General features: G+C 36.8%; 1 protein-coding gene across 4 annotated transcripts in view; it reads left to right on the forward strand.

Moving 5' to 3' along the window:
* Positions 1-25,829, forward strand: part of gosr1 (golgi SNAP receptor complex member 1) — a 27,947-nt gene extending 2,118 nt beyond the window's left edge. Inside the window, exons 5-10 of one of the 4 annotated variants that reach the window (XR_001609261.1) lie at positions 476-567; positions 3,089-3,163; positions 20,473-20,502; positions 24,065-24,147; positions 24,478-25,611; positions 25,710-25,829. Coding sequence is in view for 2 of the 4 variants with exons in the window: in XM_016272650.1 (XP_016128136.1) it covers positions 476-567; positions 3,089-3,163; positions 20,473-20,502; positions 24,065-24,147; positions 24,478-24,602 (405 nt within the window). In the remaining 2 variants the exon portion in view is untranslated. Of the gene's footprint in view, positions 1-475; positions 568-3,088; positions 3,164-20,472; positions 20,503-24,064; positions 24,148-24,477 lie in introns of all 4 variants that reach the window. The other 3 variants (XR_001609262.1, XM_016272650.1, XM_016272652.1) reach the window with 3 other exon arrangements.

Consider the following 25,829-nt stretch of genomic DNA (forward strand, 5'->3'; position numbering starts at 1 on the left):
TTAGTTTTTTTTACTTTGTATTCATTAAAAAAAATACTGAAAATCCACAATAATATTAAGCAGCAAAAATGTCTAATTATTGATAGTAATAAGAAGAAATGTTTCTTGTGCACCAAATCAACATATTAGAATGATTTCTGAAGGATCATAAAGGCCGGAGTAATGACTGAAAATTCAGCTTTGTGATCAGAGGAATAAATAGCATAAAATGTTAAAATAGAACACAGTTATGTAGTAACGTTTCATAATGTTACTGTTTTTACTGCATTTGTGATCAAGTAAATGCAGCCTAGGTGAGCATAAAATACTTTTTTTATAAAGATTAAAAAAAAACAACAACCCCAAACTTTTGAAAAAATAGTGTATTTATTATGAATACTGTATTCTCAAGATGAAATGGCACTTCCTGTATTTGACATCAATATAGCTGGCCTTGCTTATTTATAACCCCTTCATCTCTGTTTTCCTTCTGTAGGACTACACACATGAATTTCATAAAACCAAATCAAACTTCATGGCAATCAGGGAGAGAGAGGATCTTTTGGGATCTGTGAGAAAAGATATTGAGTGAGTTTTCTCTTTAATTTCCGTTTGAAACCAAAAAGGTTATGAAGATCGATTCCATCTAATGTGTAGTTAACCTGGATTAGGAAAGCTTGTATATGGAATGATAGTTCACTCCAAAAACATGGTTTCTGCTTACAATTCAAGCTGTCTGGTCTTTATACCTCCATGCTGTTTCATCCCAGAGCAAAGCATACAAATTTGTTTAATCCAGGCCCTGATGAAATCTATGGATTATTTTTTTCGCATTTCAGGATTCTTCTGAATGGATTTTAAAATGTGTTAAACTGATATGGGATTAACACACTCTTATTTTAGTATATTTAATAAACGAATACGTGAAGAACGTGCAAGCATTCTGTGGAGTTCTGCAGTCACCGATTTGACATGGTTCTGGGATCGTAACCCTGAGATCGTGACTGCAGGGCTGGATAATGACTTATTGATCTGAGCCGCAATGCTCTAGCACCTCTATGGGCTGCTTATTTAATTTGTGTGCCTTGAAATAGTTGTGGTACCATATATGATGAGAAAAACTCCATACTGCTCCTTGCAATTGCTATTGAACTTATTTTTTTAGTCTAAATAAACTGACTGTCAGGGTTAGATTTGAGCTCAGTCCATTTCTCACAGCGCTGTATTTATAAAGCCTGTATTTACACAAGTTAGGGTTACGTCCCTCTCTGCCTCATGTTCAGCTGCCTCCCACTCACCTGACCAGCAGTAAACTTGTTTACCCAGAATAGAGAACAGCACTTCAGCAGATTTTATTCACTTGAGCATCAGTTTGAGTAGGGTACTCTTAGAATGTTGCACAGATTTGACCTAATCAATCAGTACTCTGATGAAATTATATATAACTCAGGAAAAGAGCATTCTGATTATTAATAACCTGAACATACATTGTTTTACTACCATTCAAATTTTGGAGTCTGTTAGATCTTTAAAAAATTACTATGAAAAGAAGTCTCTTGTGCTCACCAAGGCTGCATTTATTTGATCAGAAATACAGTAAAAACGGCAATGTTTTTAAATCATTTAAAATAACTGTTTTCTATTTTAATGTAATTTATTCCTGTGATACGAAGCTGAATTTTCAGCATCACCATTACTCCAGTCTTCAGTGTCACGTGATCCTTTAGAAATCATTCTAATATGCTGATTTGCTGCTCGGAAAACATTTCTGATTATTATCAATGTTGAAAACAGTTGTGCTGCTTAAGATTTTTGTGTAAACGTGATGTATTTTTTTTCCACAGTTTTTTTGATGAATAGAAGGAACAGCATTTATTTGAAATAGAAATCTTTTACATTAACATTATGAATGTCTTTACTCTCAATTTTGATCAGTTTAATGTGCCCTTGCTGAATACAAATATTAAATTCTATAAAAAAAGATATCTTCCAGACCCCAAAATTTTGAATGGTATACGTCTTGTTAATAGATCATATTATCTGAATCCCACTATTGTTAAATTTATTGATTATTGTACAGACACGATCTGTTTTAAGATTTTTACTTATTGTTTGTCAATATTGTTTGTCAAAGTCAACATCCTAATAATTTAATATATTATTCTGCAAAATAGTGTAGTAGAAAGTGGTAATCATTCATTCATACAAGGTGTAATATTCATATTTACCCCCAGAGGGCGATGGGGCAGCTTTTGTAACACCCTGCTGGATTTACCAGCCAATGTAGAGCATTGTTTGCACACACATACCCAGTTACTTTCTGTCGTGCAGACTGTAATGGTTCTAGTTTCACCCGGGCCACCGCCAAAGCCTCACTCCTTGAGTTTTGTGGTGCGTGTCGTGCCTGCTGTGCTTCTCCTGTTACTGGGCTTCCCATCAATCAGCAGCTCAGCGCTATAGAAATGTCAGCAGGCAGAAATGACAAAGCCCCCTGTGTGATTTAGTGCACTGCCCTTTAAAACCTTGTTGGAATGATTAAGTTGGCTGTCGGCACCCTGTCGCTGTGATTGGTGTGGACTGACAGTTGATTTGACCAGCGGGCAGGTGTAATCCCATAGAAACTGAATTAATATCCCTTCTATATCAGTCTGTTTACAATAGGTACATAGAAATCCCACCAGAGGATTGAGTGGGTGGAGCCTAGTTCAGACAAGGTTGTCGTTCAGGCTGCCATTTCTCACCCTCATAAACTCTCCCATCTGAGATGGAGATTTGTTTTAATTTGTGCTGTCAGGCCAGTGGGTGTCTTAAGAAAAGCCTAGCTGGTGTTGCACAAAGCAGAGGGGGTGTTTTTGTCTTTCATTTTCTTGATGAACTCTTGGGAAAGGGCTGTTCTTCCCAGCACTGTATTCATTCATTATTTACACTAAATGCTCTCTGTGAGAGAGAGCTTGTGCATGGCACAGGATGAAGAGAAACCCTCAATATTAACCCAGCCCCCACTTCATCTGACGTGCCAGACTTTCTATAGAATGATGTTCATAAAATGCCACATGGGTGATTGCATGTTTCTGTTTAATTGTTAATTAATTTTCTTTTCTCTTGTCAGGACATATAAGAGTGGCTCGGGGGTGAATAACAGGCGGACAGAGCTCTTCCTGAAAGAACACGAGCACTTGAGAAAGTAAGACCCTCCTCTTCTGCTGTCTACTTGACGAAATTCACGGAAATTCACAGTAGCCCAATTTTTGTGTGAAGAATAGGGGTGTGCAGCAAAGCCAGTATTTGTATCTGTAACAATCTGTAACATTATCCAATCTGGCCCAAATGTCACACGTTTGATAGGTGTTATGTCCTGAACAAATACCCATTCCCAAATTCAGTAATACTCATAGCGCCACCTGCTGGCAAGAGGAAGTGACATGCTTAACACTGTTATGGACTCCTAGCAACATTAAAAAGCATCAGGAAGTGTTACATAGGCTGGCAACATGCTAGAAACATACTAAAACATGCTAGCAACACTTAGCTAAGTGCTAAAGCATGCTATTAATGCAGTGAAACAAGAAGGTACTGTAACTCAGGCATGCAGTGTCCAATCTGCCCCAAATTTAACAAGTTTGATAAGAGTCCTGTCCTGAACGCATCTTCATGCCCGTATTCGGTTATAGTCATAGCGCCACCTGCTGGCAACAGGAAGTGACATGTTTAACACTGTTATGGACTCCTAGCAACATTAAAAAGCATCAGGAAGTGTTACATAGGCTGGCAACATGCTAGAAACATGAAAAAACATGCTAGCAATATGTAGCTAAGTGTTAAAGCATGCTATTAATGCAGTGAAACAGGAAGTTGTTGTAACTCGTGCATACAATCCCCAATCTGCTGCCAATTTAACAAGTTTGATAAGATTCCTGGCCTGAAGACATCTACATGCTCGTATTCGGTTACAGATATAGCGCCACCTATTGGCAACAGGAAGTGAAAAGTGTAACACTGTAATGCGCTAATAGCAACACAGTAAAATATGCCATCGTGTGCTAAACATGCTAGAAATATGCTCAAACATACTAGCAACACTTACTAAGTGCTAAAGCATGGAATTAATACCATGAAAGAGGAAGTTGTTGTAACTCATGCATACAATGCTCAATCTGCCGCAAACTTCACACGTTTTATGAGAGTCCTGGCCTGAACACATCTAAAAGCCAATATTCAGTAATAATTATAGTGCCACCTGCTGGCAACAGGAAATGACTTGTTTCACAGTAACTTAAACATGCAATGTCTGATCTGCTCTAAATTTCAAATGTTTGATAAGAGTCCTGGCCTGAAAACATGTACATGCCAATAGTCAGTTATAATCATAGCGCCACCTACTGGCAACAGGAAATTACTTGTTTTACACTAACTTAAACATGCAATGTCCGATCTGCCCCAAACTTTACGTTTGATAAGAGTCCTGCCCAGAACACATCTTAAGGCCAATATTCAATAATAATCATAGCGCCACCAGCTGGCAGCAGGATGTTTGGTACATATAAATGACTTTGACACATTCCTCCTATATTTACCACTTATTGCATATTGCCCACTGTTTGCTGTTTTCCTAAAGTGGCGGTGAGCCCGGGTGCGAGGGCCCGTTCATCGCTGCTTGCAGCTTTAATTTGTATCTGTATTTGGATAAAACCGGAAGTAGGCAGAGCTTGAACCAGAACTTTGTACAGTTATATTTTATAAGACTGTTATGTTTATGGTTTTACAGCCTATCTTCTTTCGTAGTTATCACTGAACAAATATGTTGTGTTTAACTAAAATAATTATTTATTTATGATTATAACATTTATTTAATATCTTCTAACAGTCGGAGCCATTTTCCTTGTATAGGCATTGCTTCGAGATGTAGTGCGGTTGTGCTTCGAGCAACGTGAGTTCGAGTCCCAGCTTGGGGACCTTTCATGATCCGATAAATAAATATTTAAATATCTTAATTAAAACGGTAAGGGTTCCTACGCAGTTTAGAAATATAAAAATTGATTTAAAGATTTAGGGTCATATGATGCGATTTTCAATTTTTCCTTTCTCTTTGGAGTGTAATAAACTCATTTAACTACTTCACACACTTGTTAGAGGTTTATGTAAAACAACATGATTTCCATTGGTTCACCGATTCCTGCGCAGTTTAAAAAAAGTATTTCACTTAAGTAATTTTCAGGTCTGGAAAACCTATGAGAAAAAAAGAGAACAGAGTATGGACAAATATTTGTGTTTCGACTATTTGCCCTATTCAGTGTTCTAAAATATAAAATTAATCATTTCTAAAAATGTATCATACAAGTAGGAAGATTTCATGACAAACATTTAGTTTTCATTTGAACACAACTTTTTTTTGAACTTCACTAAACAAATGTGCGTGTGCCACGCAAACCAGCAAAAGATAAGGAAGCAAACATGTAGGCCTAGTAGAAAATGTATCTGTATTTAAGTTGATTATTAGCCTACTCTTTGACAGAGAGCTGGTTTGGTTTTTGAGAGACAGACGTGCAGAGATGGCAACACGGCTGTTTGATTGGCGATCGTGCTGTGCTTCTTCATTCGTGTATCATATTGTAGCATATAAGGTTTAAATCATTCATTGACTTTTATATATACACAAATAGTAGAACGTGTATGATTTTGTGTATTATTTTAGGTAATATTAGGCCTACTCTTGACAAGCTCTGATTTCTGAGAAATGCACGGAGTGGCAACAGCAATGCGGTGTTTGATTTGTGCTCTTTTTATTCATAAAGTTTACATTCATTCACTTCACACACTCATTATTGTATGAATTTAGAGGTTTGTGTAAAATATTGCACTGATGCCCTGGCTCACATGTGAATCTAGCAAACACCAGACTGTGCTGCAGCCTCAGCCGAATATTCGAGGCATAATTATTCGTTATCCGTTATTCGTTTTTGAAGCCATTATCTGTGCCGTTCCGAATAAGGTATTCGGCTTCGGGCACACCCCTAGTGAAAAAATTATAAAATAATAATTTTATTTAATGGGAAGGAGCAGCATTGAAAAAAATTCACATGGTACACATAGATTTAAAATGCATTTTTTAAAACTCCAGGTTTGGTGCGCTTGTTTGTAGGTCTGAAATTTTGGGCCAAAATTGTGTAATTTCTAATATTATTATAGTTATAATAATAATAATTGTATTTATTACAGTACAACAGTAAAATTATAATATAGGTGTTTCTTTTATTTTATAATGTTAAATCATCAAGCTTTTTGGCAAAATAAAAGCTACAGGAAGCACTTAAGCTTCTCTTTTGTTGACCACAGCCAGTTTATAAGTTTGGGAAGTTGTTTGAGGTATGCAAGCAATAACCCAGTTTGTGTAGAACTGCAAAGCAATCTGCTTCCAGACCCTGAAAACACTGGAAGTATGCATGTAATTGAACACAGTGCTGTGCTTCACTCTGTAACTCACAGTGCATATATTTATTTAATTAAATTGCAGCCCTTAGCAATTAGATAATCGCACTAAGCCGTATTGTGATTTCGGTTTTATTTCAATTAAATGTTTCACTCTACATGGTACTACATCTTCATTTCAACCCTTTTTGATAAGATCAACACAACCACTAACAGATCAATAAAGATAGTGGTGCAGTTCTAGTCAATCCAGAGTTTGTCAGTGAATGAAGAGAGGTAGCAAACTTCAGAGGCGCCCACATTCAGTGAAGTGAATATTCAGGTGAAAGATAGAGAATAAGACGCTCAAAGTGTAGCACTCTGTCACCCACTTTCAGTGTCACAGCCACTTTGTCTGAGGAATAGAGGAAGGTTACCTTTAATAGACACACTCTCATTCATCAGTAACTCAGCAAGGCCGCTTGTCTCTCTTGCGCTGTTCTATGTCAAATTGATGCACTTTTGTGCTTGTGTAGGCATGGGGTGATTTGGTATAACAAAGGATGTTAAATTCACACTGGTTTTAAAACGTTAAAATGAATCGATGGGCTGTGGTAAAGAATTTGAATGAGCATTTGCTCTGGGTCATTTGTTTCATAGCAAAGCCTCAGTGTATCAGTTTGCCAGAGGTAAGTAAAAGAGACCAATGACAGATGAATATTACACGCTCATGTGGATTGATTATTGCCTAAGGAAAGCTTGAATAAACAAGCTCAAATGAAAGTTTAACTTCTTGGATTCAACTTTTTTTTTTATTAATTTAATACTGTAAGTAAATGTAAATTGCCATTTGTTGACGAGGCTTTATTTTTAAGTTATAAAAACTAAAAGTTATTTAATAGATGAATTCATGTGACAGAGATGAATATTACACGCTCATGTGGATTGATTATTGCCTAAGGAAAGCTTGAATAAACAAGCTCAAATGAAAGTTTAACTTCTTGGATTCAACTTTTTTTTTTTATTAATTTAATACTGTAAGTAAATGTAAATTGCCATTTGTTGACGAGGCTTTATTTTTAAGTTATAAAAACTAAAAGTTATTTAATAGATGAATTCATTGTAAGGCCATATATTTGTACATTCTTCCATTCAAAAGACTTGAAACTTTCTATTCATCAAAAAATCACAGTTGAATGTATCACTGTTTCCACAATGTTAAGCAGCACAACTGTTTTCAACACTGATAATAACAGAAATCTGAAGGATCATGTGACACTGAAGACTAGAGCAATGGCTGTTTTGCCATTACAGGAATACAGTATACTTAAAAATATATTACAATAGAAAATTTTAAATTGTAATAATATTTCACAAACATATTTTGCATCAAATGAATACGAGCTTAATAAATATAAACTTTCAGAAACACATTTTACCGACCACAAACCTTTAAACAGTAGTGTATATATGAATATTCTGCGAAATATTGCAAACTGTTCAATAAAATATAAAGTATATTGTTTTTATACAATATTTTTTTAATGTGCAATGACTATAAATGAACAGGGTTTTATTTTATTTATTTTTTTTTTAATTATTTTTTTTTTTTTATATAAATATCCCTGTAGGGCTAATACATGGGAAAAATACTGGCGGAACCAAAAAAAATGGGCGGTTACTGTTTTGCTGTATAGAGCCAGTTCAGATTCACTCGCAGAGTCTCTCCATTGATCTACTCCTCATGTGCAGAGTAGTAATTGGCACAGTTGACACTGTAAGCTGCCTGAATGCTGAGTGTTTATGTGTGCCTCTATCTGCCTGCAGTCCTGGCCACGTGCCCACTTTGTTTCTCAGCATCAGTGTGCCCTTACTTCTCTCAGCTCAGTGCCTCACACCAGAGTCTGCTGGGGGGCAAACACAGGGCATAGACACTTAATTTACTCTGTTAACATTTGCACTACTTTCTGTTGTCTTTCCTTTCTTTTACTTTTTTAGGAACTGTGTTAACTATATCGTACTTTTATCTATGGTAGAATATGATCCAGAATATCATACCAGTAGTAATGTTGACGTACTGTACATCCATACGCTGCAAGATCACCAGAGCTGTGTATGTACGATTTGGGCTGTGGTTGTCTTCTCATCTTCCTTTCACATCCTTCTCGACTCTCATAGGAAGTAATCTTTGGTGTTATTGCTCGAGCCCATTCCAGTGTAAACAGTAATTGAAGTCAATGCCATCAGCAATGCCATGATGCCATTTAAAGACATTAACAGCTATGACAGTCTGACTCATAGATTACATTGTGCACTCAGAGAAAACAAGGAGAGAGATTGTGGAAACACATTGCAGACAACTACTCAGGCAAATAAGGGAAGATCTGACGAGAAAAAGTAAGCAATAATACAATGCTATCTTGTTACAGGAAATATGGCTGTTCTAAAGAGCTTTTTTACATTTCTCAAAATCTTTTTTGTTTTATTTTGCTCCTTTATAGGACTTAAAATCATTAAGTATCCTGCTGACTAAAGTAGGCCTAAATAACTTAGGACCTTATGACCTGGAGACTAAAACTGGTTCTTATCATGCTGCTTCAATTGTGGTGCTCACACATTTGGAAGGTTCTATTAAAAAAAAGATCATCAGATTATATTATGAAGAATAATACTACAGGAGGCATGGCAGGACCTTTGTTCTTCAGTAGTCTTGTCTGATATGGTGTATATGACAGGAACGCTGCCTGCAAAGAGCATGAAGAGCAAGTATCTCTAGATCCATTATACATTTACTGGAAAAATGTCTGGCCATATTAGTGCTGTTTATGTCCAAAGCAGACTTAAAGCAATTACACAGGTCAGCTCCTCTTATTCACAGCTATAGGAGATTAGTACGTGTACGAACAGTTTTTATGTTCTGTATGTAATTTTAAAACACTTCATTTTTTGAACACACAATGCATTGTGTGCGCAAAAAATATCCTACAGATATAGATAAATTTTATCTTATTTACAGAAATTTACAAATGATGCACATACATGCTGTGATACCTATTGGTTCTGCAGTTTCCCCAACTGTAGCTTTCTAATAGTGCTGGGCGGTATACCGGTTCATACCGAATACCGGTGTTTATTTTTGTTATGATATGAATTTTTAAAATACCGCAATACGTCATTACGTCATACGTCAAAAATGTCACTTAAACAACATTTGGAATGCAACACTGTTTGAAAGGGGTCCCTTTTCACTGGTGCACTGTGGTGAGGGCACAGCTGTATGTGTTACTAAGCCTGAAAGTTCAGAAACGGAAGCTGTAGAAATAATAGAACGTGATGACACAGAAGAACTCACCCAATATCCACATTGACCGCCACAAATATCCACCGCCCCCTGCCATCAGCTCCCGCGTCTCACACACACGAGCGCGACTTTAGCACTAGATTTAGCAACTTTCAGACCCTTTTAGCAGATTTTTTCCATAGAATATTCATACTGACAAACCTAGCGACTTTTTTGGATAAACCTTAGCTATGGTTCAGTTGGAAGATTTCACCAGTGCTGTCCCGCGAACGCGAGGTCTGACTTTCCCGGAGAAGTGTCACCTCTCTCTGCATCTGTTCTCTGCAGTGAGCAGCAGAGAAGCAGCGCATTCAGTTGGCCGCACCGCAGCCAACTTGTCAATAAATGAGTACAAACCCTCGTTTCCTAGCACCTGTTGCTTGCTGATTGTTTGGAATTATAAATATGAGCGTAGTTCGTCTGTTAATATCACATGCACTGTTTTGTTTGTTGTTTTTTTTTAGTTTGTTACTCAGACGCAGGCAGTGCGCTGCATGAGACAAAAAAGTAATATAGCCAAAACAACCGCATAGCCGCTCTTTAGTGTAGATGCATGTTGATTTTATCAGACGATGCCGCGATTATAAATGAGAGTGACTGGGGTTTAGTCACTATTTAGTGTGGTATTTTTTGACAATATTCACTCATCATGACAGTAAAATAGGGCATTCTAAGTCAATATACTGCAGTATTTCCTCTCTCAATCAGTAGAAAATATGGTTAACACCCGGTCATGCATGAAAAAAATACCGTCATGTACCGTGAAACCGGTATAATTTAGAAAAATACCGTGATATAAATTTTCGGTCATGCCGCCCAGCACTACTTTCTAATATTTGCAGTTTGTCACATCCCTCTCCTTGCAAAGCACTAAATCTGAAGTGCTGAGCACATTTCTTTCTTGGGACACAAGCACAGGGCAAGCAGGGAGGCTTGATTTTCATTCACAGCTCTGTGTGTGTGTGTGTGTGTGTGTGTGGGGAGACAGAAGGACTCTGCAGTCATGCCTGTGTGGGTTTTGGCCCGTTTCCACTCCTATCAGATGCAGCTAGCAGGTTAATGAAAGTCTTTGAAAGTCATATTCAGAATTTAGCATACGGCTTGGTAAACTTTTTGGCATGAAATAACATTTTTAATTTATATTAGTAAGCACTGTGCCTGTTATTATGCTATATTACAGTATATTTAAAATATACCATAGTAGGGTGTTTTGTGGTGTTGTGTAGGGTGTATTGAAAGCAAAAAGCAGATTGAAGTGGTTCAATCAAGTTTTTACTTGCATTTGGTGCATAGTAAGTGTTAATTTTGGGCCCTGATTTGACCATTTTTAAGATAAGCAACTAAATAATCCTTGTTGCACTTGTTATATGTGCTCACTATACTGTATTAATAACAGTACATTTTGCATGATCACAAGCAACTAACTATAAACCAAACCCTTGCACTAACCATATAATAAGTGCATTTTGTTAATTAATTACTCAGTACTTAAATTTGTGTGTAATTACACTATAACATGGACACCTTAAAGTGAAACCTAAAATTCTTAACAAAATGTTCCTTTCTCTTTGTTTTGGATTTGTGTGCAAGAATTTACGCTTCTGTATGCCCCCATTGGTTGCTGATCTGTTCTCTGCTGACATCTTAAGACTTTTAAATACAATTAAATTATGCCTTGGAATCCCTTGATTCCATTTTTAAACTGTTATCATATTGTAGGAAATTGTAATTATACTTAAGGTGGACACTTGGGATTAGAGCATTGTAGAGTTTCCAAGATGTCCATTTATTTATTGCATTGGAAATGCATTTGAATTGTGCCCGTACAGCAACAATCCATTTGCTCATCTAGAAGAGACTCTCTCTCTAGCTTTCTGGATGTGGGGATTCAGTATGGTGACTTTCCCACCAAAAACAATGAAACAGATCAAAGTACAAATGATAAAAATTATTTTAGCAAAAAGCAAATGACCTTGAGTCTTAATTTCTGCTACACTCATCATGGTGCGACTGGAACAAAGCACACCATTAAATGAGAAACTTGTGCCAAAAGCTTTTGTAGTTCCATTATCAAGCCCACAGTGTTTTTCTCACTAGCTCTCTGTGGTGTTGGGAGACAGAAAACGTCATGCCATGTCATTGGAAAGTTATGGCCAGACATGATAACACAAGCTGAATGACTATTTTTTTTCCTGGCCGATGAGCTCTCTCTTCTAGTTCATTATCATATTAACGTGTTATCTATATCAAAGGTAACATCTCCACCTGTAGTTCCATGAATGAAGGATCCAGCAGATGGAGCGCACCCGCCTGGGGCTCAGACGTCTCTCACTTTCTCATTCTGTCAGCTCTGTGGAGCTGGGGTATAAATCTTATAGGATTGGCCACCCCACTCACAACTGCTGCTTCTGTCACTTTTTCTCTTGACAAGAAGTGCATTTATTCAGTCGCAGAACGACTGAGAACGGGAGACGTTTCAGACGCGCGCTCCACTTCAGTTCAGCACCAGGCGCAAGTCAAGCCCAATTTATACTTCTGCGTCGAACCTACGCCATAGCTTACGCATAGACACACGCATACGCCGTAGCCTGACGTGGACCCCTCCAAAAATCTAACAGCGTGTCAATTCTACGTGGACCGCAAGCGCTGTGATTGGTCTGCAAGAACCCCTCCCTCCATATGTACTTGAGTTTTGTGTGTGTTTGTGTGCACTTTAATATATTTTAATGTTGCACCTTATATAAAATAAAACAAAGCAAAGAACAAGTGTCTTATCATTTATTATACTACATAGCATTATACATCAGTAGTTGTCCGCAACAAACAATGTTGATCTGCCGTGGTACAAGTCCTTGTGCAGATTGAACGAATGCCATCATCTCCTGTTCCGTTGTTGTCTCCTTTTTGTAGTTTTAAATAATGATTTAATGATTTGATATTTATTTGCCGCCGTCACGGCTATAATGCTTCTCCGACGAGCCGCTTCTTCTTCGGCTTTTGCTGTGGTACTGCGGGTTACATCAGCAACATGCCCGTGGACACTGCAGACTAGCGGTTTGCATGTGTACTGCACGTTGACGCAGACAGCGACGCAGAAGTATAAATGAAAACTGACACATAGCCTACGGCGTAAAGGCTACGGCGTAGGTCCGACGCAGAAGTATAAATCAGCCTTCAAGCGAGTGCAGAAACGTTACTGTGCTCGCAGCGCGTGCGCTTCAATTGCATGCACAAAGGCGCCGGCGCGCGCTGTGGCCTGTATTCTTTAATATCGAAGCGCGAAATAAACTATGTGCATGCAATGTCGTGGTCAGTTAAGTCATGAAGTTACCAAAAAGGCGATTAAAACTGTGCATGCATGTAATTTATTTTATATGAGTCACATTTAAGAACATGTCTCTGAAATGGTTTTCAAAACTGTCCTGGAGCAGCCCAGCACTGTCTCACTCATCTAACACACCCGATTTAACTAGTCAGCTCATTAATAGAGACTTTAAAACCTGAAGTGGGTCAGAAAAGGTAAAAAGAGTTGAGAGAAAATATGATGCGTGTCAGATCCGCGTCACGTTCAGCAGCGACAGCTCTTAAGTGCCACGGGTCCGTTTTCGTTGTCTTTTTTTTCTCTGTCACATATCTTCGTAATAATTATAAATTACATATCATTTGAAAGCTTAAACCCTCAAAGTTCATCTTGTGAAAGCCATTTTGAAATCGGACATTGCTTTACCATGGAAATGGTACTTTAAAATCGTTTGGCGGTCTCCTCCCCCTTAGTGGGTGGTGTCAGGTGTCATATTACAAAATGTATTGTGGTCTTTTAGAATCAAAACTTTTTATAATCTTGACAAAATACATATCGTCTGAAAGATCTGAGTCTCAAGATTCCATATTTGGTGGTTATGCATTAAAAAAATTCCATGGCGTTTTGATGGCACCCAGTGACTGTTTGCGGTATAACACCCTAAATAAAATCACTTAGGAACCTCATTTTTTTATATCAACGTCAAATTTGGAACATAACTTATTTAGACATAAGGCTTTAATTTTATAGCAATTTTGGATTCAAAAATATTTCGAAAAATATTTATTTTATATAAAATATAATAAAAATGGTACAGTGCATTTTCTTTACAGTAAATTTAAACTTCTTTAACTGTTTGATACTTTAATATTTTGAAATGATTCTACTTCTGCAATAATCTGCAGATTGTTTTCTTAAAAAAAGAGTCCAACCTTAGGTCTGTATTCCAAAGCGTTCATGAATTATATCAATTTAAGTTTGAATAGTGCACTTTCACATCTACAGTGGGGGAAAAAAGGATCATTTTGACCCCACGGGGTGAGATCTTGTGTGGAGCCCCAGATCGAGGGAGACAGCTTTTCCTTTGACAGCTCTTTGGTCTTGGCCATGGTGGAGTTTGGAGTGTGACTGTTTGAGGTTGTGGACAGGTGTCTTTTATACTGATAACGAGTTCAAACAGATGTCATTAATACAGGTAACGAGTGGAGGACAGAGGAGCCTCTTAAAGACGAAGTTACAGGGCTGTTAGAGCCAGAAATCTTGCTTGTTTGTAGGTGACCAAATACTTATTTTACCGAGGAATTTACCAATTAATTCTTTAAAAATCCTACAATGTGATTTTCTGGATTTTTTTTTCTCATTTTGTCTCTCATAGTTGAGGTATACCTATGATGAAAATTACAGGCCTCTCTCATCTTTTTAAGTGGGAGAACTTGCACAATTGGTGGCTGACTAAATACTTTTTTGCCCCACTGTATATTCAAAAATGGGGGGTGGCACTTAAAGGGTTAAAGAAATAACAGCTAAAACAATCTAATAACCAGCTGCTGTGATGTCTATTAATCAAAGGACAAAGAAAAAAAAGGAAAAAAATTACTTTTATAGCTTTAAGGATTCATCTATATTTAATTTAGTGTTTGATAACTTCAATTTCTGTATATTTCTGCTGAAGAGCACATGTATGACATTTATTATAATGGGTTTATGTGAATATTGTTTTAAGTTAACTTAAATTAGAAGTTAATTTTTAAAATCGAATAAATGTTAAAATTGATAGCTCTCAATTATAGTGTAATGTTGAATGGCTATAGTCAATGGGTAAATATGGGGGGGGGGCAATTTTATAGAGAAATCAGTATTGATATCATTGATACTATATACTCTATGTTGTTTGTACATTAATTTGAAGATTGAATGTGAAATTATTGCAATATAAAAGTATATTTAAAAACTTTAATGTTGGGTGGGATTAATCCTGATTAAATTCAGAAAAAAATTGCGATTAGTTCATTTTTTTTAATCGATTGACAGCACTAATATATATATATATATATACACAGTATATATATATAATTATATAGTAAGAAAATTAATAATAATTTGTTTTGATTAATTGTTTTTTCCCCAGTCATTTGTTATTTCATAGTTTTATTGAATTTGCTATTATTCTGAAAAAAAAAAAAAAGCGAATCTAGACACTTATACAAAACTGGAGGAAATGTGAGTGATGATTGCTGTTAAAAACTACAGAACCACAATGTTAGAATTTGCCTGTGCAGATAAATTTACAGCCACATGATTTAAAGTTATCTTTCATGTCCATAACACAAACATTGCAATTATGTGCCAAAATTTTGGGTTAGAAGTGTTATTTAATTAAAAAAAAGTCAGAGCAATACTAATAGTGATGTTTTGGTAAAGCAAGCCCCACTAATAAAGAATGAGTCAGTGTGTCCAAACCTTTCCTGGTGTTGACATTACTAGATTGTTTCAGTGTATTAGTACCAGAAGCATACTGCATTTAGTTGCACTGATGCGTTCTAGTGAGAACCAAAATTGTATTTCTTAGCTGTAAGTAAAAGGTTTTTAAGAAAACATTGAGGCTGAAGGTGACAAAGACAGTGAGAGGTAAAGGAAGAATGGTTTTAAATTACCTTTATGCTAATGTACCCATTAATGACTGCAGAAACCGCGATTTAGGGATAGTTTTCCCCACCAGTGGAGCTTTTGTGTCTCGTGCATTGCAGCAGATCCTGACATCTTTCCATTGCCCGTCTGCCTCACGGCCAATACAGAACTACAGTAAATCCTTCAGCTAAATCCAGGGCTTGTCTCAGCCTATAAAAACACAGCAAGAATTGGACCTTGACGCCCCTCCCAGATGCAGCAGTGCACACTTTATAGCCTGGTGACAGATGGGTAAAACCAACACAGTCACCCCATGTCAGCTGTCCACGGCTCCATACAGGTGTGCTGTATATGTGTTTTGATAGAGACATCTTCCAGCTTCTTTATATGTGACCCTGGACCACAAAACCAGTCTTAAGTCGCTGGGGTATATTTTTAGCAATAGCCAAAAAAACATTGTATCTGGTCAAAATTATCGATTTTTCTTTTATGCCAAAAATCATTAAGATATTAAGTAAAGATCATGTTCCATGAAGATATTTTGTAAATTTCCTACTGTAAAATATGTCAAAACTTAATTTTTGATTGGTAATATGCATTGCTAAGAACTTAATCTGGACAACTTTAAAGGCAATTTTCTCAATATTTTGATTTTTTTGCACCGTCAGATTCCAGATTTTCAAATTGTTGTATCTCAGCCAAATATTGTCCTATCCTAACAAACCATACATCAGTGGAAAGATTTATTCAGATTTATTTATTCAGCTTTCAGATAATGTATAAATCTCAATTTCAAGAAATTGACCCTTATGACTGTTTTTGTGGTCCAGGGTCACATATGAACTAATTAAAAGTCTAGTTTAACTTTAGAGTTTAGTTTTTGGAGTTAGTACCATGCATTCAGTTTGAACTTTATTTCAACAAATAATAATATATTTCAACCAGCAATAACTTATTTTGCTTTTTAATAAATGCAAATATGGATCATAAATCTAGAGTTTTGAATCCATTCATGAAATTTAGTTTGAACTGCTTCACAGAAATGAACTGTACATACCATCACATACTATCATTTTTGCATCTGAAGTTTAAGTTAAAAAAAAATCTTAAGTGGTGAATAAAGCTCATTCTGATTCTAAGAAATCACCCCTACAACAACTTATGAAAGTGAACGATATGTGTTTTACTCGAGCATTACATAAAAATGTCATTTTAACATTAGTGTAATCATTTTAACATGAGTTTAGGAACTGAATAATAAAAAGGAAAAATAAAACACTGCTTAGTATTTACTCTTTGTTGTGGGATAAGCGTCATTTCCGAACAACACTGTTCAGGGTATGATTCCTGGGATGAATAGTGAATCACTTTAAATTTGTGTTTGGAATACACATTTCCGTGCAAAAGTTTTTATTTTTATTTTTTTATATTAATATTCTTATTTAGCTAATACACTGACTGTACATTTATCAAATATGACAGTAAAGGCATTTATAATGTTACACAGGATTTCTATTTCAAATAAATGCTGTTCTTTTGAACTTCCTGATGTATCATGGTTACCACAAAAAATATTAAACACACAGGATCATGTGACACTAAACACTGTAAATAAATAGAGACTGTACACTAAAAAGAGTAAATCCTGCTGAAAATTCAGCTATGGCATCACAGGAATAACTACATTTTATAATGTGTAAGGATGAATGTACATTCATCTGGTTGTTACCGCAGAATAACCTTCAACAGGGTGATCAGGACCCTGGCACAAAGAGGATTACACTACTTCCCACACAAGTAAATAATTGGACACTGTATATTGATTTGAGTCGAAATATGTTATTAGCTCACTGAACGCAAAGCTTCCGTGAAGAAAACAGTCATTAGCAAGCAGCTTTTAGCCAACACAAATGAACAAGTTGAAATTAGACAAACATTTAAGAAATACTGTACAGCCATACCACTTGTAACGGGGCTGACCAGACGTGAGATGTGTGGATCCATCTGCAAGCTTTTATTAAAGAGACGTGGCATAACAGGCAGGGTCGAACAATGGCAAACAGGTATATGGCGGGCAAAAACACAAAAATAGTCCTAGGGCAAGCGTAGGTCACCGATCGGCAGACAGAATCACAGGGGCGAGACGAGAGGGAAAAATCCAGGAAAACAGGCAAAGATCAGAAACCGCAAAAACAGGCAAGGCAAAACAAGGAAAACACGGAGACTCTGAAAGGGGTACAGGCTAAACAATACTCAGGTAGAGAATGGTGGTTTGAGTAGGTGTTATATAGTGAGTGAGGTGATAAGAAACAGCTGTGTGCAATGAGTGCAAACAGTGCAGTGTGCAAACCGTGCAATGAATGATGGGATATGTAGTCCGGGGTGCTATGCAACAGTTTGTGTTGTGCGAGAGTCAGTGTAATGGAAAGGGTGACCTCTGGTGGTGAATAAACGGAAGTCCATGGACTGAATTCATGACACCACTTATTACACAGCTTTTAACCACATAAATAATTATAGGAAAAAGAGGTATTGATTTAAGATGAAAATGTTTGTTTATTATTTTATAATCAATTATTGTGTACAAAGTAATCATCATAGCAAGGAGATAAACACAGCAGCAATATTAAAGTACTGTTAATACTGAAGTCCTCCAATTTAATTTTTAATACAATTGTTAATTATAACAAGATAGCAGCAGCTGCTTTTAAATAAAAACAAGAGAGAGCGAGATGCCTGAATGAGCGGTATGTTATTCAGTGTTGCGACTGACAAATGGTTGTTATTGGGAAGTAACACACCTCGAAATGTCATGACTGACCAATTATAATCAAGAATTCCAGAGAGCTGTGAAATAGATTAAAATAAAAAAGTATTTTAAATTATAAAGCTGTTTCACAATATTACCTTTTTTACAGTGTTTTTTTTTAATCAAAGGAATGCATCCTTGGTGAGCATATAAGACTTTCAAAAACATAAACATATCTTATTGACCCCAAACTTTTAAATGGTAGTGTACAACTTCTAAACTTCCATATCAACAATTTATTAAACAATTGGATTTCATGTGCATAATAAAATACTCCCTGTAGTCCAGATGTGTATGCCAGCAACCCGACCTTTGCTGAAAGCTTTACAAACCTAAATTGTATCACCGTAATTTTCAGATTGGCAGTCATGTGTGATACTAGCTAATGTAATTGAACTAATAGCCCTGCTGTTGAGTTCGAAATGGATGTGGCTTAATGAGAAGACCGACTATATTTACTAGAAGTTTTTGCATTGTCGTCTCACTAACTTTCTCACTAGCTGATTTATTTCCTTTGAATTTAACGTTTGTTGTAGGAAACCAGGTGGATGTATGTCTGATGCCGATGATGTAGATTAATGAGGCTTAAGTGCAAACTAAACTGCAAAATCAGCATCATTAGCGCACACTGGGACAATTTATAATTATTAGTCTAGTCGAGAACTTGGATACTTCGTCTTTGCCAATTCAGTGTTTTGGCTTCTTGATCAATCAATGCCATAAGTTCTTAAGATGACAGCCATTTGACAGAGCAGAGCTTCTCACATCAGTTTTGCTGCACTTTTCCTTTCTTCAAAGCATTTATAAGCAGGAACCCAGATACATGTTCATGTGCCTGTGAAGACAGACCTGTTCTGCAGTAGTGGGGCTGAACAGCATGTGGACCATTAGACTCTATTCTCCCAGCTGCTGTTTGTGTGTGCCAGATTTCTCTTGCTGCTGCTGACAAACCATGCAGACAGAAAGAGAGTTCAAAGGCGTTGGAAGGAGAATTTGCAATCTCATTTTTGCTGGTGTAATCAAAATTGGAGCTCTCTGTCACACCGAAAACCATTTGTCTGGGAATTGAGGACTTTCTTACCCCTGAGGTCTCACTGGCCCTAAGACTTTGTCATCTAAATTGACGGAGGATGTGATTTTGAGCCAGCATATAATTTCATTCCCACCCTACAGGCCTGCATCTCCTTTTTGGAAAGAAAAATGGCCATGGTGTGGGAATGAGACATTCCAGTATAGACAGTAATGCAAGATTGAAGAATTGTTCCTGAAAGATAATTTATTTCACACATAAGAGAATTGTCTTTTCTGAGCAATAAGTGCAGTGACGATCTGTGAATCTATTTGTTTCCCACACCATTTGCAATCAATATCATCTGTTAAGTCTCGAATGGGATTTTATTTGCTCATTTTGCTGTTAAGGTGTGAATTCTTAAAGCAGAATCGTAGTAGTTTTGTATATGTGATGTACATTACATGGCAAAAAATGGACTCGCATGATGAACAGATTTAGCGAATTCAACTGCATCCATTATTAAACGTGCATAAAATTGGTTTTGAAAAGAAATGTTCAGCAAATGCATATGGATGTAGTCATTGACTGTCCACAATCCACATATTTCTAGCCAATGCTGATAGGACTACCTTTATTGTAATGCATATTAAATCAGATTTGTTGAAAAACATTCTGGTGTCCATGTGAAGTAATCCCATTATTAAACGTGCATAAAATTGGTTTTGAAAAGAAATGTTCAGCAAATGCATATGGATGTAGTCATTGACTGTCCACAATATTTCTAGCCAATGCTGATAGGACTACCTTTATTGTAATGCATATTAAATCAGATTTGTTGAAAAACATTCTGGTGTCCATGTGAAGTAATCAGCATTCACTGCATGTTTGCATTGATTGATTCCTTCACCCTGACTCTCAAAGATGAGAGAGGGCTCCAGTAATTCACCTGGTTATCATTGACTAAACGCCTTTCTTTTTCCTTTCTTGTCTCCTTACAGCTCAGATCGGCTTATTGATGACACAATAAGGTGAGTCTAACTTCATACAAACAGTTCAGACACTTCTTACACAGGATATACACTCATAAATGGCAACAGTTTTCATTTGTATTTGTTTTTTTAAAATATCTGGTCTCTTCTGAAGAAGAGCCTGCCAAGGATCATGAACTCAAGGAGAAAGATCTCAGTTGATTGAGGGATAAAAACAACTGAACCATTGCTTTTGCATTGAGTTGATATTGCTAGTTTAGAACTGCAAGTGGATTTAGACTATTAAAGTTCAAAAATGAAAATGCTGTCATTTATTAACCCTCACGTCATTTCAAATCTTTCTTCTGTGGAATTTTGAAAAATACACTAAATTGATTTCGACATAGTGAAATTCAAAGGGGACCAAAAGTGTTAAGTATTTTTTATATATATATTATTGTATTTATTAATATTTTGAAATTGCTTTTATTTTATATTTTTCAGTGTTCATTTTAATGTTTGATATTTAGTTCATTTTTGTGCTTTTTATTATTATTATACTTTTTTTTTCATTTTAATTTTTAGGTTCAAAGTCTAGTTTTAGTCATTGTTTATTTCCAGTTAGTAATTGTAGTGCTTTAACTTGCTTTCATTTAGTTTGTTTTTCTCTGAATATTTATATTTTCTATATTTCAGGCTTATTTCAATTAACTAAAATATTTTTAATAGTTTTTAGTTCATTATAATAACTCTGGGCCAAAACAACACTAGACCCCATTGACTTCAATTGTATAAACAAAAAAACACATTTTCAAAATATGTTCTTATGAGTTCTGCAGAAGAAAGCAAGTCATTCAAGTATGGAACAACATGAGAGTGAGTAAACAATGAATCAGAATAATTTTAGGTGAACTACCCCTTTAAGGGAAACTAACAGAAAAGCGTGTCATTTGCATGAATCTGCCAGTTTTGCCTTTTTTCCCGAGGTGCTTTAGTAGTGAATATTGTGCTGCTGGGCACTACCGTCTTTCCCTCCCTGCAGATCTATGCTTGGACATAAGAGCAGCCTACACTTTTACTGCCGCACCTAGGGGAACCCCACAGCTGGCAACCAGCACTGGTGCTTAATTAAGTCGGCTCCTGGTCCGTGCAGCTCTTTTTATCCCACCACAGTCTTATTCAAGCAAAAAATTATGCTATATCAGCTGCTTATAATCAGTATCTTCCCTTTGTACCACCCACAGCCAGGAGCCACCAAGATGAGAGCTCATTGTTTAATGTTTCATCATAGCTCTGATCTCTGAGGAGTGTGGGTGCTCACATTTCTCTTTTAATGATGTCAGATTGGTCTTCCATCTGTCACAAGCAATACTTTAAGAGGTATACCTCCTTGCAGGTAACACATTCAAATACACACCCAAATATGAAGTTTAGGAGATCCGATTAAGCTTGTGTGTTCTTCATTTCGTGGTGTACAGATGCTCAGGAGTATGGGCTGAGAACAAAAGTTAAACAGATGATAAAGGCCATGTATAGATGTGTCACCACAAAAACTCATATCAAAATAACTCCTTGTTTGTGACCGAGGGCACCTAGGAGTACAAAACACTGGAGACCTTTTGTTCCCTCAGGGTGCACTGTCTTGTTTAATGTGCTTTATGCCTTGTTTGTGTGAGTGGGGTTTGGCTGCCTAATTTATCCTCAGAGATCAAGAAACTAGCACCTCAGTGGTCAGTGTATTGCACACTGCTTTAAAGCTCTAATTTCACAGGTTTTGCCTCAAACACATTCTGGTTGAGGTCTGTTTTATGTGGGTGTGATAGATAAGCTCTCCTGTTCATTATTATTGAGGTGAAGGGGTCTGCTTGAGCACTTGTGGTGAACTATATCTAATGGCTTCTGTTCCGCAGAGTAGGGCAGACAGGAGTTTAATGGGTGCCAGTGCTTTGGCTTGCACTCACAAACCTGCTGAGTTGGAGTGAGCCGTGGTGTCACACAGCAATTTAATCTTCTCCACTAAGAACAAGAAAGCACGACTCAACTGAAGAAAACAAATAAGTGGTGGGACTGGACCTACCCAACAGTGTAATTACAGCATTCAACAATACAGAATTAAAATGCATTAAAGGGATATTTCACCTAAAAATTTATTTACTGACCCTCGTTTCGGTCCAAACCTTTCTAATGTTCTTTCCATTATAAAGCAACCCTACACATTAGGGATGTAACGATTAACTGCGAGCCGGCTGAAAATCGATTAAAATATGTGACGATTCAAATCGGTTGAGATGCTAAACAAATCGCGATTCTGTTAGGGGTAGGAGTTTATATACATGTCTGAGGGGAACTTACTGTCTTTAGAAAAGTTTAGATGGTATTTTTTCTTTTCATCTTGCCTCTGTATAATGCATATTAAAGTTAATAAGTTCAGCGCTGCTTTGTTTACAGCAGAAACCAGGAAACACTTTAAGTGCCACCTGCTGGCAGAGAGTGCATCTGCGTCTCATTCAGCTCTGCTGTTTCATGCAGATATTTTTATTTATAGTTTCACAAAACTGAAGTCAAACCATTCTGTTTTTGCTTCAAATTTCGAAACTATACTATACAAACTAATTTAGTTTAAAAACTGCTCATGTTGCATGTATGCAGCATCTTTGTTTGGATCATGATTAAAATGCAGTGTTTGCCTCTCATTTTAAAAGGAAAGAGCAGAGAAAAAGCCTTATTTTGTTTATATGAAGATATTTATTTTATTTGTGTTACTTATTTAATTTGGGGCTTGTTTTAAAATTTCAATGTAGTTTTGTTATTTACATTTACATTATATTTACATTTTGTAATTTAGCAGACGCTTTTATCCAAAGCGATTTACAAATGAGGACGATAGAAGCAATCAAAACCAACAAAAGAGTAATATGCAAGTGCTATATTAGTATATTATTATAGTGTTATATTTCAATTTGACAAAGAAATGTGCAGCATTTTGTCCAAGCAATAATAAAAGGACACATTTAATTTATAATTTGTCTTAAATCTCATTTTGTTAAAAAGAATTATAATAATCGTGAATCGAATCGTGAAATCAAAATCGTGAATCGAATCGAATCATGAGTTGAGTGAATCGTTACATCCCTACTACACATTATAAATAAGTCACAGTCATAAATAAGTTAGGAATAACATGTGTGAGTAAATGATGACAGAATTTTCATTTTTGGATGAACTGTGCCTTAAGCTAGGACAAATAATGGCTTTTGCAGGAAAACCTCTGATTTGTCCAAAATATGAGGTGTTTACTTTCTGCAGCGTCAATGGAAATAGATATGTAATGGTTGGTCACTTTTCTGCATACTTTTGGTTTCTAGCTGTGTGTGGCTAATGTCTCTGGAGCATTACATTAATGCAGCTTCTGCCTTCCTGTCTGAAATCAAACCTAGTGAAAGAGACATTTGCTGTCTTTGAGGGACTTTTTCCTGCGTCTGCAGTCCTGACAGCTGCTGCGCCCTTGACGCAATGATCGGAGCACTTTTTGACCACTTCCAGTGCATATGTGCTGTGATGGGACAGTGCCAATAAATCTACTCTTCTGTTTTTATTTATTTAATTTTTTTGTTGTCCACAGCATTGCAATGGCAACCAAGGAGAACATGACCTCCCAGCGAGGTTTGTTGAAGTCTATACAAAGCAGGGTCAACACCCTGGCCAGTATCCTTGATTTCTACAAGGAGCTCATGTATGCATTAGGGCTGCATAATGTATCAGTGCAATATTGGTTTATTGGTATCTACCTACTTTGGATATGTAAGTGGATATGCACATTTCCCCTGTTTTTACATTTAGATTACCTTTGTCATGGAGCACTCCCCAAGTTAAAAACACAAATCATTTATTAACACTGTTAAATGTAATCTATCGTATCAACATCAGAATTGTAAGGCCTAAATTGTAATATGCCATGAAAAATGCTTGCTGTCTGTATTTGAGGCAATGCAATCTGCTGTATCCCTGTATTTCCTTAACTGACCCCTACTTCAGACCGTTTCCCTGCCATCAATAACCTAATACAGCGGATCAACTTGAGGAAGAGACGGGACTCATTAATTCTAGGAGGAGTCATCGGCATCTGCACCGTCCTTCTGCTGCTGTATGCATTTCACTGACGGGCAGGGGAGCTAACCGACTTCTTTTGGGGGGTGTTCTGCGGAGCAGTGGCGTAGCCTTGAGAAAGGGCTAAATGAGAGGCGGACCATTGGTGCCACAAAGCAGAAGCCCACTTGGCCTAGTCTGGTAACAGGATTGATTGTGGCCAGCATGGACCATATTTGTATTTAGCATCGGAAGGGGTTTAGCTCTAACAGCCTTTTTTTGTTTCTGTACTACAAACAATGCGCTGTTCAGATGTGAACTGGAACCGGAGACCAAATTACTAACAGGAATAAATTTCAATGAGCATAGTATAACACAGTGGCTTTGAGACAAGAGCGATGCTGTGAAGCATCAACTTTGCGTTGTGCTGTTCCTGTATATTATTAATCGGAAGAGGATTTTAATTTGATGATCCTTTTAGTAAGAGGGTTTCTCATCATGCTGTGTACTTTGTGAATTAATAAATTATTCATATACAGGATATTAAAAATGTGTGTCAAACACTAGAGGTCTGTCCTCCTAAAGCTTCTATTTTTTAGATATTTCTAAACTCTCTCATCGATGACATTTTACACTGGAGAAGGCAGTCCAAAAATAAAACACTTGCATTGCAGCGCTTGACATGTTAACCCTTCTCTTTCAAGGTGCTGTTGCTTTATGCTTTTACTGATGTGTCTTTAAGTTGAGAGCAGGTTCAAGTTAAGTATATCTGGCTAAACCAACAAGCCTGCGCTCGCAGCCCACTTGTCTGCTGATTTGCATCCTATGCAAAAAAATTTTTGCTAAAAAAAATCTTTCTTCCTTTTTCCTTTGTTCCCTGTTGGTCCATTATCTAAAGGTCACGTGAGTCTCCTACTGTTCCAGTCCATACATTGACCAAGTGCCCTGAAATGCAGAACAAATGTTGAGGGACTAAGGGTCTATTACAGATAAAATGAACCTCATTGACCAAAGGTTCATCACAAATCTCCAAAAAAGGTGTTTCTCGCCATACTTTCAGAGAGTGTATTGTATTATTGGTGGGTTTTGTGGGAACAGCACTAAGTCACAAATGAGGTACCTTGTTGTTTTCTCTGCCTAAATGTGTCTGTAGGAGAGGTACTGCAGCTGTCATTTGGAAGCTAATAGGCCACACACAGAGCTCCACAGGAAGCCTCCTCACTTCCCCTGCTGACTGAAACATGTTCTCTTTACACCAGCCCAGAGAATAAATGAATAAATCTTTGTCATCTCCGCATTGT

The sequence above is a fragment of the Sinocyclocheilus grahami genome, unplaced genomic scaffold (genome assembly GCF_001515645.1).
Source record: "Sinocyclocheilus grahami isolate Dianchi unplaced genomic scaffold, SAMN03320097.WGS_v1.1 scaffold72.1, whole genome shotgun sequence".
In the NCBI taxonomy this organism is placed as follows: domain Eukaryota; kingdom Metazoa; phylum Chordata; class Actinopteri; order Cypriniformes; family Cyprinidae; genus Sinocyclocheilus; species Sinocyclocheilus grahami.